At 49.9% G+C, this 13037-nt stretch overlaps 1 protein-coding gene across 1 annotated transcript in view; it reads left to right on the forward strand.

Moving 5' to 3' along the window:
- Positions 1-438: 438 nt before the first annotated feature.
- Positions 439-13037, forward strand: part of LOC139751577 (uncharacterized) — a 192275-nt gene continuing 179676 nt past the window's right edge. Inside the window, exon 1 of the mRNA XM_071667159.1 lies at positions 439-546. Within this exon, the coding sequence (XP_071523260.1) occupies positions 544-546 (3 nt within the window). The 5' untranslated portion in view covers positions 439-543. The remainder of the gene's footprint in view (positions 547-13037) is intronic.

Below are 13037 nucleotides of genomic sequence, written 5' to 3' on the forward strand. Positions count from 1 at the left end.
CACCGTCCTGTTGGGTCGCCCTCCTCACATCAGGGTACCGGGACTGTTCCAGGGGGGGGACGCCCCTCAAACTGGGATGCTGGGACGAGGCGTCTACTGCCTCAGAGGGACGCCCCTCATACTGGGATCCCGAGAAGAGGCGTCCACTGCCTCAGGGGACTATCCCTCGTACTGGGGTACTGTGACAGGCAGGGAGTGTGGATCTGCCTCCCTCTACCGGGCCACATGAGGCCCACACCAGTCCCCAGGGAGATCCCACCCACACATGAGGGAGCTATGTGGTGCGGCAGGAGATGTCTGCTGTCATGTGGGGCGTCGTGGGAGAGTGAGGCAGGATTCTCCCGTGGATGACGTCATTAGTAATGTAAGATTGTTAAGGTCGCACCAGACCAAGGTAAGGTGCTGGCCAGGTGTGTGGCTCCCTCAGTGCCTGGCCGGCTGGTGACAGTGCAGGCAGGGGTCCACCTCACCTGCTGTAAGCGGCACTGCACGCGCAGCGATATGTAAACTGGTGGCGTCAGTGAACGATCGAGTGCCTTCATCATGGTATGTTCCAGAGCGATCATTCCCCTCCAGTGTAGTGTGCATTACTGAACGGCCAGTTGCCCATGATAATGATGTGTCGATGAACAGTGTTTACATGTAAGATGTTGTGCCGCTCTGCTGCCATCGTCCCACTTCGCCTATTAAACAATCACTGTTTCTGTAGTCTCGTGTGTTGTGAGACAGTGCTCAGGGTTGATCTCATGAATCAGTGAATAACCATCGCTTCCCAGGTGTCGTGTGTCGCTTGATAACGAGGCTTGCGTTACAGGCAGCGTGTGTCAGTGAGCCAGCATAACCCCCGCACCACAGTATGGCAGTGGATGACTTTGCTGCCCGGGTAGCGTGATGTCGGGAGGCGATCAGTGAGCGACTCTGGCAGAGGCATGAGTGAACGACAGGTCTGAGCCAGAGTGATGTCAAGCAACGATGATTGTTGAACGGTGTGTGTGTGTGTGTGTGTGTGTGTGTGTGTGTTGGTGGATGATCTTCATGAACGATAGTGTATGTACATACGTACAGGCACAGGCCAACAGTTCTTACCCCCAGCGTCTGTTGACATGGATGATGATTGCCAGGAAGGCTGTAGAGGGAGAGAGGGAGGAAGGTATAACATCATGTTACGATGGAGGGAGGGAGGTATAACATCATGTTTTGATGGAGGGAGGGAGGTGTAACGCCAGGTTATGATGGAGGGAGGGAGGTGTAACGCCAGGTTATAACACTTGTCATTTTACTTTCCTCTGTGAAGATCTTATCTGTTGTCACACTTTCCATGACGTATTGTGTAAGATGTACGCTAGTGCTCACCAGACCAGTCATCCTCATCACCCATCACTACCACCCTCAATATTTTATATATATATATATATATATATATATATATATATATATATATATATATATATATATATATATATATATATATATATATGTATGTATATATGTATATTGCAAGAGGTCACAGTGATGCGCATGATCTAGTATATTCATATGACCACGAGGAAAATGAAATACGATAAGTTCCCAAGTGCACTTTCGTGTAATAACCACATCGTCAGGGGAGATACAAGAATGAGATAGAAAACGTAGAACAGTCAGTTGATATACAAGGAAGAGACGTAGCTAAGACGCCAGCGGTACGTCATAGCTACGAGGGTGGTTAAGGTCAGCACACAGTGTCTGTGTCCTTCGAGGTCACTACATACTGTGTACGTATACTGTGTGATGTCACTATATACCAGCCGTACTGTGTTATGTCAGTACATACCATGCATGTGATGTCATTACATACCATGTGTATTATATGATGTCTCTGCATACCATGAGTACTATGTGATGTCTCTACATACCATGTATGTGATGTCACTACATACCATGTGTACTATATGATGTCTTTACATACCATGTGTTCTCTGTGATGTCACTCCATACTGTGTATGCTATGCGATGTCAGTGCATACCATGTGTACTATGTGATGTCACAACATATCATGTGTGCTATGTGATGTGACCACATGCCATGTGGACTGTGTGTTGTCACTACATCATCTACATAACTGACATTCATACTATGTACGTAGTGTGCATGAGACATATGTACGTAGTGTGCATGAGACATATGTATGTAGTGTGCATGAGACATATGTACGTAGTATGCATGAGACATATGTACGTAGTGTGCATGAGACATATGTGCGTAGTGTGCATGAGACATATGTACGTAGTGTGCATGAGACATATGTAGGTAGTGTGCATGAGACATATGTACGTAGTGTGCATGAGACATATGTACGTAGTGTGCATGAGACATATGTACGTAGTGTGCATGAGACATATGTACGTAGTGTGCATGAGACATATGTACGTAGTGTGCATGAGACATATGTACGTAGTGTGCATGAGACATATGTAGGTACATATTACCTGACCCTCACTAGGGGGGGGTCTTGTCCAGTATAGGGGGGGGGGGCAGACCAGCCAACTACCTTGTGTGTTGATGTCGTTAACTGTGTAATAACTACCTCTTGTGAGTGAGTGATTAACACAGACGTGACGGGAGCAGTACTCACACCGTCCCGGGAGCCCGTCACACGCACGTCTCCTGTCTGCCTCTGTCTTGATCCACAATGTTGACAGTCCAGTCATCGTGTGACACTCTGCCCACCAGGGGATGAATAAGACGGCGTCACAGTTTGGTCGTGTTGTGGCGGTTGTTGCGTCACGCAGGCCACCTGGTGTGGAAAATAGCTGTGGCGTGACCTGGTGTTACATTGTAGCGTCACACCCCGCTTACGAGGTGTTGCAGTTCTTGCGTCACACCCTGCTTACAAGGTGTTGCGTCACACGCTGCTTACAAGGTGTTATATTGCGTCACACCCTGCTTACAAGTTGTTACAGTCGCGTCACGCCCTGGTCACGGAAACCCGTGACGTCACTCCATGATCATATCAACTTGTGACGTCGCATCTCGCATCGCCTGGTGTTACGTCACGCCCTGGTCACGTGGTATGAATATAACATTAAAATGTGATCATATAATTTTAACATCTGACCGTGACGCCTGCTGAGTCATGTTGTGTACGTGGTATAGGCTTATGACGTCAGACAGAGTACGTGATGTTGACTTATGACGTCACGCAGAGTACGTAATGTAGACTTATGGCGTCACGCTGAGTACGTAATGTAGACTTATGGCGTCACGCCCTGACTACATCCTGCCCACACTCATGACGTCACAGCGGGTCACGTTTCCCTATTGTGGGGATGAGGGGGGTGGGTGTTTCTTTGCCCACCCCCCCCCCCAAGCTGGGTGAAGCAAAGTAGTGAGGTTCAGTAACGCGTTACGGTGGGTGGGTGGTGAGGTGACGGTAGTGTGTGACGCAACATTACTACCGGGTCCTGGTTGATAATAATCACCCAGCTCAACATGTTATTTCCCCCCAGAGAGCTGGTATATTCCGGAATATGATCTCATGTAACGCGTTACAACAGCTCGCGTTACGTGTCTGTGACACGCTGAGAGCGATGGTCACCTTGAGCGTTAACAGATGGCGGTCGTGTGAGGTGAGGTCATGGTGTGTTCAGTGAGCCAGGCAGGTGATGGTGGCCCAGCATGTGTGGTGGTGCTCGGAGGGGGTCGTCACATGACGTCAACCCTGGCTCTGCCTGGCCTTGGCTCCTCGTCAGGTACCAGGCTGACCTTGGGGCATGTTACCCAGTACTGGGTCAGTGGTCAGGTATCAGGCTGACCTTGGAGCATTTTACCCAGTACTGGGTCAGTGGTTAGGTACCGGGCTGACCTTGGAGCATTTTACCCAGTACTGGGTCAGTGGTTAGGTACCGGGCTGACCTTGGAGCATTTTACCCAGTACTGGGTCAGTGGTCAGGTACCGGGCTGACCTTGGAGCATCTTACCCAGTACTGGGTCAGTGGTCAGGTACCTCGCTGACCTTGGAGCATTTTACCCAGTACTGGGTCAGTGGTCAGGTACCGGGCTGACCTTGGAGCATCTTACCCAGTACTGGGTCAGTGGTCAGGTACCTCGCTGACCTTGGAGCATTTTACCCAGTACTGGGTCAGTGGTCAGGTACCGGGCTGACCTTGGGGCATTTTATCCAGTACTGGGTCAGTGGTCAGGTACCGGGCTGACCTTGGAGCATGTTACCCAGTACTGGGTCAGTGGACAAGCCTGACAACTGCACCTTTGTTAAGGTCTCCACCTTCTCAGGGTGACCCAGGAGGACCAGGCCATCTTGGGGCGAACGTACACATCATCACAGTCCGGTACTGTGGCTCTGCCCCCACTTGTGTGGTGAAGTGTGGGAATGTCCGTGTCTGTCCCTCCTTCCCTCCCTCCACAGTCCTTTCCTCCCTCCCTCCCTTCTCCACAGTCCCTCCCTCCCTCCCTCCCCCCCTCCACAGTCCCTCCTTCCCTTCCTCCACAGTCCTTTCCTCCCTCCCTCCCTGCCTCCTCCACAATCCGTCCCTCCCTCCTCCACAGTCCCTCCCTCCCGCCATAATCCGAATCCCTCCCTCCCTCCAACACAATCCCTGCCTCCCTCCCTCCTCCACAGTACCTCCCTCCTCCACAGTACCCCCCTCCTTCCCTCTTCCATGGTTAAGTCTTCTCATGATAACTGCATAATTCATTGTTATCTTTTTCTATTTGTGAATAACTAGGTTGACGATAGTCTGAAGGAGGGGAAGAAGATGAGCGATATAGATCGTGGGATGCGGGTGTCAGGGTTCAAGGTCGCAGGTGAACATGATGTCGGGGATGATGATGATGATGTTCGTTTCCACCCACTTCATTTCCGGTGGTGGAGCGTCTGTCATGACCACGTACATGGGCTGGAGTGGTGGCTGGAGGGCAAGAAAGGCTCCTGTTTAGTTTTGAGGTGAACAGGTCAAGGGTCACTCCCACACTTTGCAGGTGGTTCCATTTTCGAATCAACTCTCTGTAGGGGGTGGATCTGGAGGGAGAGAGCCCCCCCCCCCCTGGCTCGTGTGTTGACCTGAGGCCCGGGGGGGAGTTGTGTTTATTTTTGAAGTCACGTGATGACGTTGTCCGCTGGGCGGGCCTGGTGGAGACTTCGACGTCGACTCGACCGTCACACACGAATGCCTTCCTTCAGTGTGGCCTTCCTGGTCAAAGGCATCCAGACTTCGAAGAAATTTCCCATCGTTCAATTTCATGTATAAACTATAACTCAAAAAATAGATTGTCCATCATTTTTTTTCTTTTTCATTTACATATTTGTGATTTTCGGGAGTCGTGTTTACGTCGGTGAGGGAGCGCTGCCCTCGCTGGCGACAGACCATCACATAATATTTTAGAGTTCATTGTGTCGCCAGTCCTGCCCAGGCCAGGGTTGACGTGGTGATGTGGAGTGGGGTAGGTTGTGGTGACACCTAGTGTGTGGCAGGTGGTGGCAGGTGGTGGTGGCAGGTGGTGGTGGTGGTGGTGGTGGCAGGTCCTGACCACTGTAATGGGGTTATACGACCAGAAACCCCAGCCTCCCCTGCCACCGTGCAGGTCTGACTGTATTAACATTGCCCTCCCTCATATACAACACTGGTCCACATCCAGTACCGGGGACTCCCTCATATACAACACTAGTCCACATCCAGTACCGGGGACTCCCTCATGACAACACTGGTCCACATACAGTACCGGGGACTCCCTCATGACAACACTGGTCCACATACAGTACCGGGGACTCCCTCATGACAACACTGGTCCACATGCAGTACCGGGGACTCCCTCATGACAACACTGGTCCACATACAGTACCGGGGACTCCCTCATGACAACACTGGTCCACATACAGTACCGGGGACTCCCTCATGACAACACTGGTCCACATACAGTACCGGGGACTCTCATGACAACACTGGTCCACATACAGTACCGGGGACTCCCTCATGACAACACTGGTCCACATACAGTACCGGGGACTCCCTCATGACAACACTGGTCCACATACAGTACCGGGGACTCTCATGACAACACTGGTCCACATACAGTACCGGGGACTCCCTCATGACAACACTGGTCCACATACAGTACCGGGGGCGGTACACCAGACAAAGCCTGCCACAGGGCCGCGCGCCAACCTCCCCTACCCCCAGGCTGGCTATCACCCTTGACCCTGGTTGACGGCGGGGCTGAACCTGGCCATCTCTCCTCATACTCTGCCAGGAACGGTCATGTTTGATGTGTAGTTCACTAACGTATTATGGGTCATGTGATGCCGCGCTGTGTGGAGCGTTGTGCTCTACGTGCGCCCCCCTGGCTGAACGTATAAGAACGTGTGGTGAGGGCGTCCTGTGGGCGTGCAGTGTGAGGGAAGAACACCATTTCGCCTCATCATGAATGTTATGAGAAGGATAACAGGAAGTGAGGGTGGACATGACGGCGGAGGGGGAGTGTGGTGGGTGAGGGAGGGGGAGCAGGTAGGTCCTCGGGTATTTTAGCCGGTGACATCACGAGTGTGTGGCAGGCCTGCCTGCCTGCCTGCCTCACCTTGACGTCCTGCTGGGAATACCCCCTCAATGAACGTGACCTTGGCATTGGCTGCCCTCCACACTCCACAACAGGTTTGGGTCGAGCGTTTTTTTTTCTTCTCTCTCTCTCCTTGTTCTTCTTCATGAGGCGACGCGCTGGACACACTGTGTTTCTTTGAGGATAATGTTTCCAGACGCTGACGCAGACAATGGTGTGTGCTGGTTGTATTGTGCCTCCGTGTTGAAGGAGGCAGCACGTCCCACCAGCTAACACACAGGGCCTTCTTGTGTCCTCACTCTGGACTGGAATATTATTTTCCAGTTAGCAACACTGGTCGGGGAGGAAACACGTACCTTGAGCATCGAACCCTGGAATGTGCATGACTCGGAGTTGCCTTCGCCAGCCTGGCCAATTATTGTCGTTGTCCATAATATTATTATTATTATTATTATTATTATTATTATTATTATTATTATTATTATTATCATTATTATTATTATTATTGTTATTATTATTATTATTATTATTATCATTATTATTATTATTATTATTATTATTATTATTATTATTATTATTATTATTATTATCTACCCCCAAGGACCCATCATCAATGGCTCCTGCATCTTTAGGGTTTCGCTACAATCAGCAGCAGGAGAGTGAGGGGCGCCTTTGGAGAGAGGAGGTCTTTTGTAAAATTGGACTCAGATGACGTAACCTCGCCGAAGGCGACTTTTCACTCTTGGCGTAACCACAAGCATGTGGAGTCCGGTTACGCATATATATATATATATATATATATATATATATATATATATATATATATATATATATATATATATATATATATTATCCCTGGGGATAGGGGAGAAAGAATACTTCCCACGTATTCCTTGCGTGTCATAGAAGGCGACTAAAAGGGGAGGGAGCGGAGGGCTAGAAATCCTCCTCTCTCATTTTCCATTTCCAAAAGAAGGAAGAGAGAAGAGGACCAAGGGAGGATATTCCCTCAGGGGCTCAGTCCTCTCTTCTTGGCGCTACCTCACTAACGCGGGAAATGGCGAATAGTATGAAAAAAAAGAAATATATATATATATATATATATATATATATATATATATATATATATATATATATATATATATATATATATATATATATATATATATAATTGCCCCGAGCCCTCTTCTTTGAAAGGGTCCAGGATTTACTCCAGAACCCCTTTTCCGAAAGCTCTGCTGCTTCAAGGTTGCGCTACTTCCAGAAGCAGGGAAACGATGGATTCATTTGGAGTGACAAGTTCTTTTAGGGGACTGTACTCTCAATAATACAGCTTCGCCAATAGTGGCATTATACTCGCGATATGTAACCTTGTGTAGACACATCCATTGTGCTAACGTCTATTCTCTAGCTGTCATGTGTATACACTGAAACCACAGCTCCCCATCCAATGTCAGACCCCACTGACATTTCCGTCGTTTTTCCGCGTGCTTTTGTTACCCTGGTTTAGTCCATTGAGAGCACGTCGTCCCATGTATACCACATCGCTCCAATTCACTCTTATCTCGTGCGCGTCTTTACCCTCCTGCATGTTCAGGCCCCGAACACTCAAAATCTTTCACTTCATCCTTCCATTTCCATCCTCCATATTGTCCTCAAACATTTAATATCCAAATATCCACCTTCCGCACACCCTCATCCTCAGCTCGTGCCTCGCATCAATACAACATCGTTGGGTCTGTTATCCCTTCAAACATACCCATTTTTGCTGTCCGCGTTAACGACTTCTTCACACATTCCTCATTTTTCCCGGAACCTTCGCCCCCTCACCCACCCTATGACTCACCACCGCTTCCACGAGGAGCCTTGCATTTACCTCCCTCACCACCACGACCATACATGAATTAACCATAGTGACATCACACAACCTCTGCCGCAGACCATCCTTCACCTGGAACCACTCACCCCCCCCCCCCCCCCTACGAACGCGCGTATGCGCCTCACTCTCGTGATAAAACTTCTCACTGCTTCTAACAGCTCACCTCCCTCACTGTATATTGGTAATACCTTCTACAAACCATCTCTGTCATCGTTACCATATACTTCTCCAGCCATCCTGCCTGACACCGCAGCCAACCTGCCTGACACCGCTGCCAACCTGCCTGACACCGCAGCCAACCTGCCTGACACCGTTCACGCGTCTGCCAGTCCTCAGACAAAGCCTCCACAACCACACACGATCATAATGCTTCACTCGAGTCTGATTCACGTCATAGTAATCGACTTATTGTTGGAATTGTACGAGTCATGCATCTCACACTCACTCACAAGTCATGCATCTCACACTCACTCACAAGTCATGCATCTCACACTCACTCACAAGTCATGCATCTCACACTCACTCACAAGTCATGCATCTCACACTCACTCACAAGTCATGCTTCTCACACTCACTCACAAGTCATGCATCTCACACTCACTCACAAGTCATGGTTCTCACACTCACTCACAAGTCATGCATCTCACACTCACTCACAAGTCATGCATCTCACACACACACACTCTCATTATCACACTCGACCTGACACTTACTCTGTCTCTGGTAGGGAAGAAGTGGATCTAGTTCGTCTTTAGATCCGTCAGTGTTTCAGTAGCGTTGCTTCATGGCTGAAGTGAGAAAAGTCCCCACTGGAATTCACATCACGTCCCACTGCTTACAATACCCGAGTGGAAAATTATGGGAAATTTCAAGGATATGTGTTTGGTGTCGAGGTGCACGTTGCTTGTTATATACCGCGACGTCGCATCAAGTCTGACTTGATCTGCATATGTTTGTATGAGCGATGCTCACGCACGTGCCATACCTTGATTTTTACACAGTGTAGGTTGAGCAGGAATAATAATGTGCTGTTACATGATGCACTGGGGGTATGATGTGGCTCTGGTGACCACTGATGAAGACGCTCTACAGCAGCTAGGTGGCGGAAGGGGCACCCCTCACACTGCTGCTGTAGTATGGGGCCCGACCAGTGAGTGGCTGGTACATACGTGCCCTCACACTGCTGCTGCTGTAGTATGGGGCACGACCAGTGAGTGGCTAGTACATACGGGCCCTCACACTGCTGCTGTTACTGTAGTATGGGGCCCAGACAGTGAGTGGCTGGTACATACTGGCCCTCACACTGCTGCTGTTACTGTAGTATGGGGCCCGACCAGTGAGTGGCTGGTACATACGGGCCCTCACACTGCTGCTGTTACTGTAGTATGGGGCCCAGAGAGTGAGTGGTTGGTACATACGGGCCCTCACACTGCTGCTGCTGCTGTAGTATGGGGCCCGACCAGTGAGTGGCTGGTACATACGGGCCCTCACACTGCTGCTGTTACTGTAGTATGGGGCCCAGACAGTGAGTGGCTGGTACATACGGGCCCCTCACACTGGGCTGTAGGTGCGGTGTAACGTGGAAGGGAGCATACCACCGTTGGCCCTGGAATCCTTCATCATATCATTATGTACTCAGTGGGAACCCTACACCCCCGCGGCAGTGAACCATTTAGTGAGGGAGGAAGGTAAGGTGGACGAGGAGTGGGTGGATCACCTGCTGACGTACAACTTTCACATGGGTGCGTTTTGAAGGTTCCTGGAAAAGAAAAGATTGATTCTTTATGAATTCCAGATTGTTAAGTTGTGGCCACAGCACAACCGCTGCACAAGGTTATGAGAAGAATTACCCGGGCGAAGTGTGTTCTCTCTCTCTGTGTCGTGGATCGTCCTGCGATGATACAACACTAGAGTGATTACCTCGTGTATCATGATGGACCTCCCTCCTCCCTCCCTCACTACCAGCAGTACAACACTCCATCATACATCATGATCGAGTGCAGGGGACTTCCTCCCTCACTACCCGCAGAACAACACTCCATCATACATCATGATGGAGTGCAGGGGACTTCCTCCCTCACTACCCCTCAGAACAACACTCCATCATACATCATGATGGAGCGCAGGGGACTTCCTCCCTCACTACCCCTGAGAACAACACTCCATCATACATCATGATGGAGTGCAGGGGACCTCCTCCCTCACTACCCCTGAGAACAACACTCCATCATACATCATGATGGAGTGCAGGGGACCTCCTCCCTCACTACCAGCAGTACAACACTCCATCATACATCATGATGGAGTGCAGGGGACTTCCTCCCTCACTACCCGCAGAACAACACTCCATCATACATCATGATGGAGCGCAGGGGACTTCCTCCCTCACTACCCGCAGAACAACACTCCATCATACATCATGATGGAGTGCAGGGGACTTCCTCCCTCACTACCCGCAGAACAACACTCCATCATACATCATGATGGAGCGCAGGGGACTTCCTCCCTCACTACCCGCAGAACAACACTCCATCATACATCATGATGGAGTGCAGGGGACTTCCTCCCTCACTACCCCTGAGAACAACACTCCATCATACATCATGATGGAGTGCAGGGGACTTCCTCCCTCACTACCCGCAGAACAACACTCCATCATACATCATGATGGAGCGCAGGGGACTTCCTCCCTCACTACCCGCAGAACAACACTCCATCATACATCATGATGGAGTGAAGTGTCCCCCAATGTTGATCAACAGTGATTGGATTATGTGACAGGTTATATAACAGATGAATTATTTACATTAACCGAAGCTGGAATATTTTTCAAGTATCTGAAGTAGACAATTGTTATGGATGAATTGCTTACGTGTAACTTGCTATGTTCGATAAGAATTATCTTTGGGTTCACTAATTTCACAACATTCAAGTACGTGATGTTGCAGTGTGTGAGAGGAGGTGTGTTGGTAAAGTTTACATATGGTCAGTTCATCATCAGCAAACTCATATGAGCATCTAAAGTCCAGCGTGAGCCGGGCCACGACATCACCAAGGTGTAGAACCATCCGTGTATGGTTCGTCTTGCATGATGTTATAGCGGTAGATGGATCTGTTCGTGTTGATGTCACTTTCAGAATCATAGTTTTAAGGCTTCTACCAGGTAGACACTCTGGGGGGTAAAGAACTTTTCATCCCTGGAGATCTAAGTGCTACTGCATCATCACTCGTATCATGATGTCCCCTGGGCCCACTTGGTGAGGGACTCGAGAAAAACCTCGACTCCACATCACGGCTCCTTTGGTCACACCTGTGTCGCGATTTAGACACAGAAAAACATCTTGCAGTCCCGCTGAAGGATGTTGTGTGTGTGTGTTGAGTGAGGTAAGAGATTACCTATCTTAGAGCCATTTATATACGTAAGGAAGGCTAGTGTGGGGGTTGTGGGAGGAGCAGAACAGCAGTTTCGTCTGCCTGTGATGGTGACTTGGCTGTAGGTGTATGTCTCAGTGAGGTAGGTGTCCAGTGTGTGTGTGTGTGTGTGTGTGTGTGTGTGTGTGTGTGTGTGTGTGTGGACGTGCTGGCACAGGCAACGACAACTGGACCTAGGGTGATGTGGACGCCTTCTGTGCCACCAGCCTGGAGAGTGACGTCACATCAGGAACAATGAGAAGGGGTGGTCAGTTGCAGCCCCTCTTCCTCCTCCTTCTCCTCCTCCTCCGTGTCTGGTGGTGACCCCTGATGGAGGGGGTCAAGGCTGCCCAGCCCAAGGTCATGCTACGAGTACCTGCCTCAAACTTCCACCTACCCACCCACGACCCTCTCTTGTGTAGACTGACCACCTGAGTCCACTTGACAGTCTCTCTCCTGTGTAGACTGACCACCTGAGTCCATCTAACAGTCTCTCTCCTGTGTAGACTGACCACCTGAGTCCACCTGACAGTCTCTCTCCTGTGTAGACTGACCACCTGAGTCCACTTGACAGTTTCTCTCCTGTGTAGACTGACCACGTGAGTCCACTTGACAGCTCTCTCCTGTGTAGACTGACCACGTGAGTCCACTTGACAGCTCTCTCCTGTGTAGACTGACCACGTGAGTCCACCTGACAGTCTCTCTCCTGTGTAGACTGACCACGTGAGTCCACTTGACAGCTCTCTCCTGTGTAGACTGACCACGTGAGTCCACCTGACAGTCTCTCTCTTGTGTAGACTGACCACCTGAGTCCACTTGACAGTCTCTCTCCTGTGTAGACTGACCACCTGAGTCCACTTGACAGTTTCTCTCTTGTGTAGACTGACCACGTGAGTCCACCTGACAGTCTCTCTCCTGTGTAGACTGACCACGTGAGTCCACTTGACAGTCTCTCTCTTGTGTAGACTGACCACGTGAGTCCACCTGACAGTCTCTCTCTTGTGTAGACTGACCACGTGAGTCCACCTGACAGTCTCTCTCCTGTGTAGACTGACCACCTGAGTCCACTTGACAGTCTCTCTCTTGTGTAGACTGACCACCTGAGTCCACCTGACAGTCTCTCTCCTGTGTAGACTGACCATCTAACTTCACTTGTCATGTTGGGCTGTTCACATACACAAGGATCACCGGGCTCCG

This window comes from Panulirus ornatus, chromosome 11 (assembly GCF_036320965.1).
Source record: "Panulirus ornatus isolate Po-2019 chromosome 11, ASM3632096v1, whole genome shotgun sequence".
NCBI classification, from domain to species: Eukaryota; Metazoa; Arthropoda; class Malacostraca; order Decapoda; family Palinuridae; genus Panulirus; species Panulirus ornatus.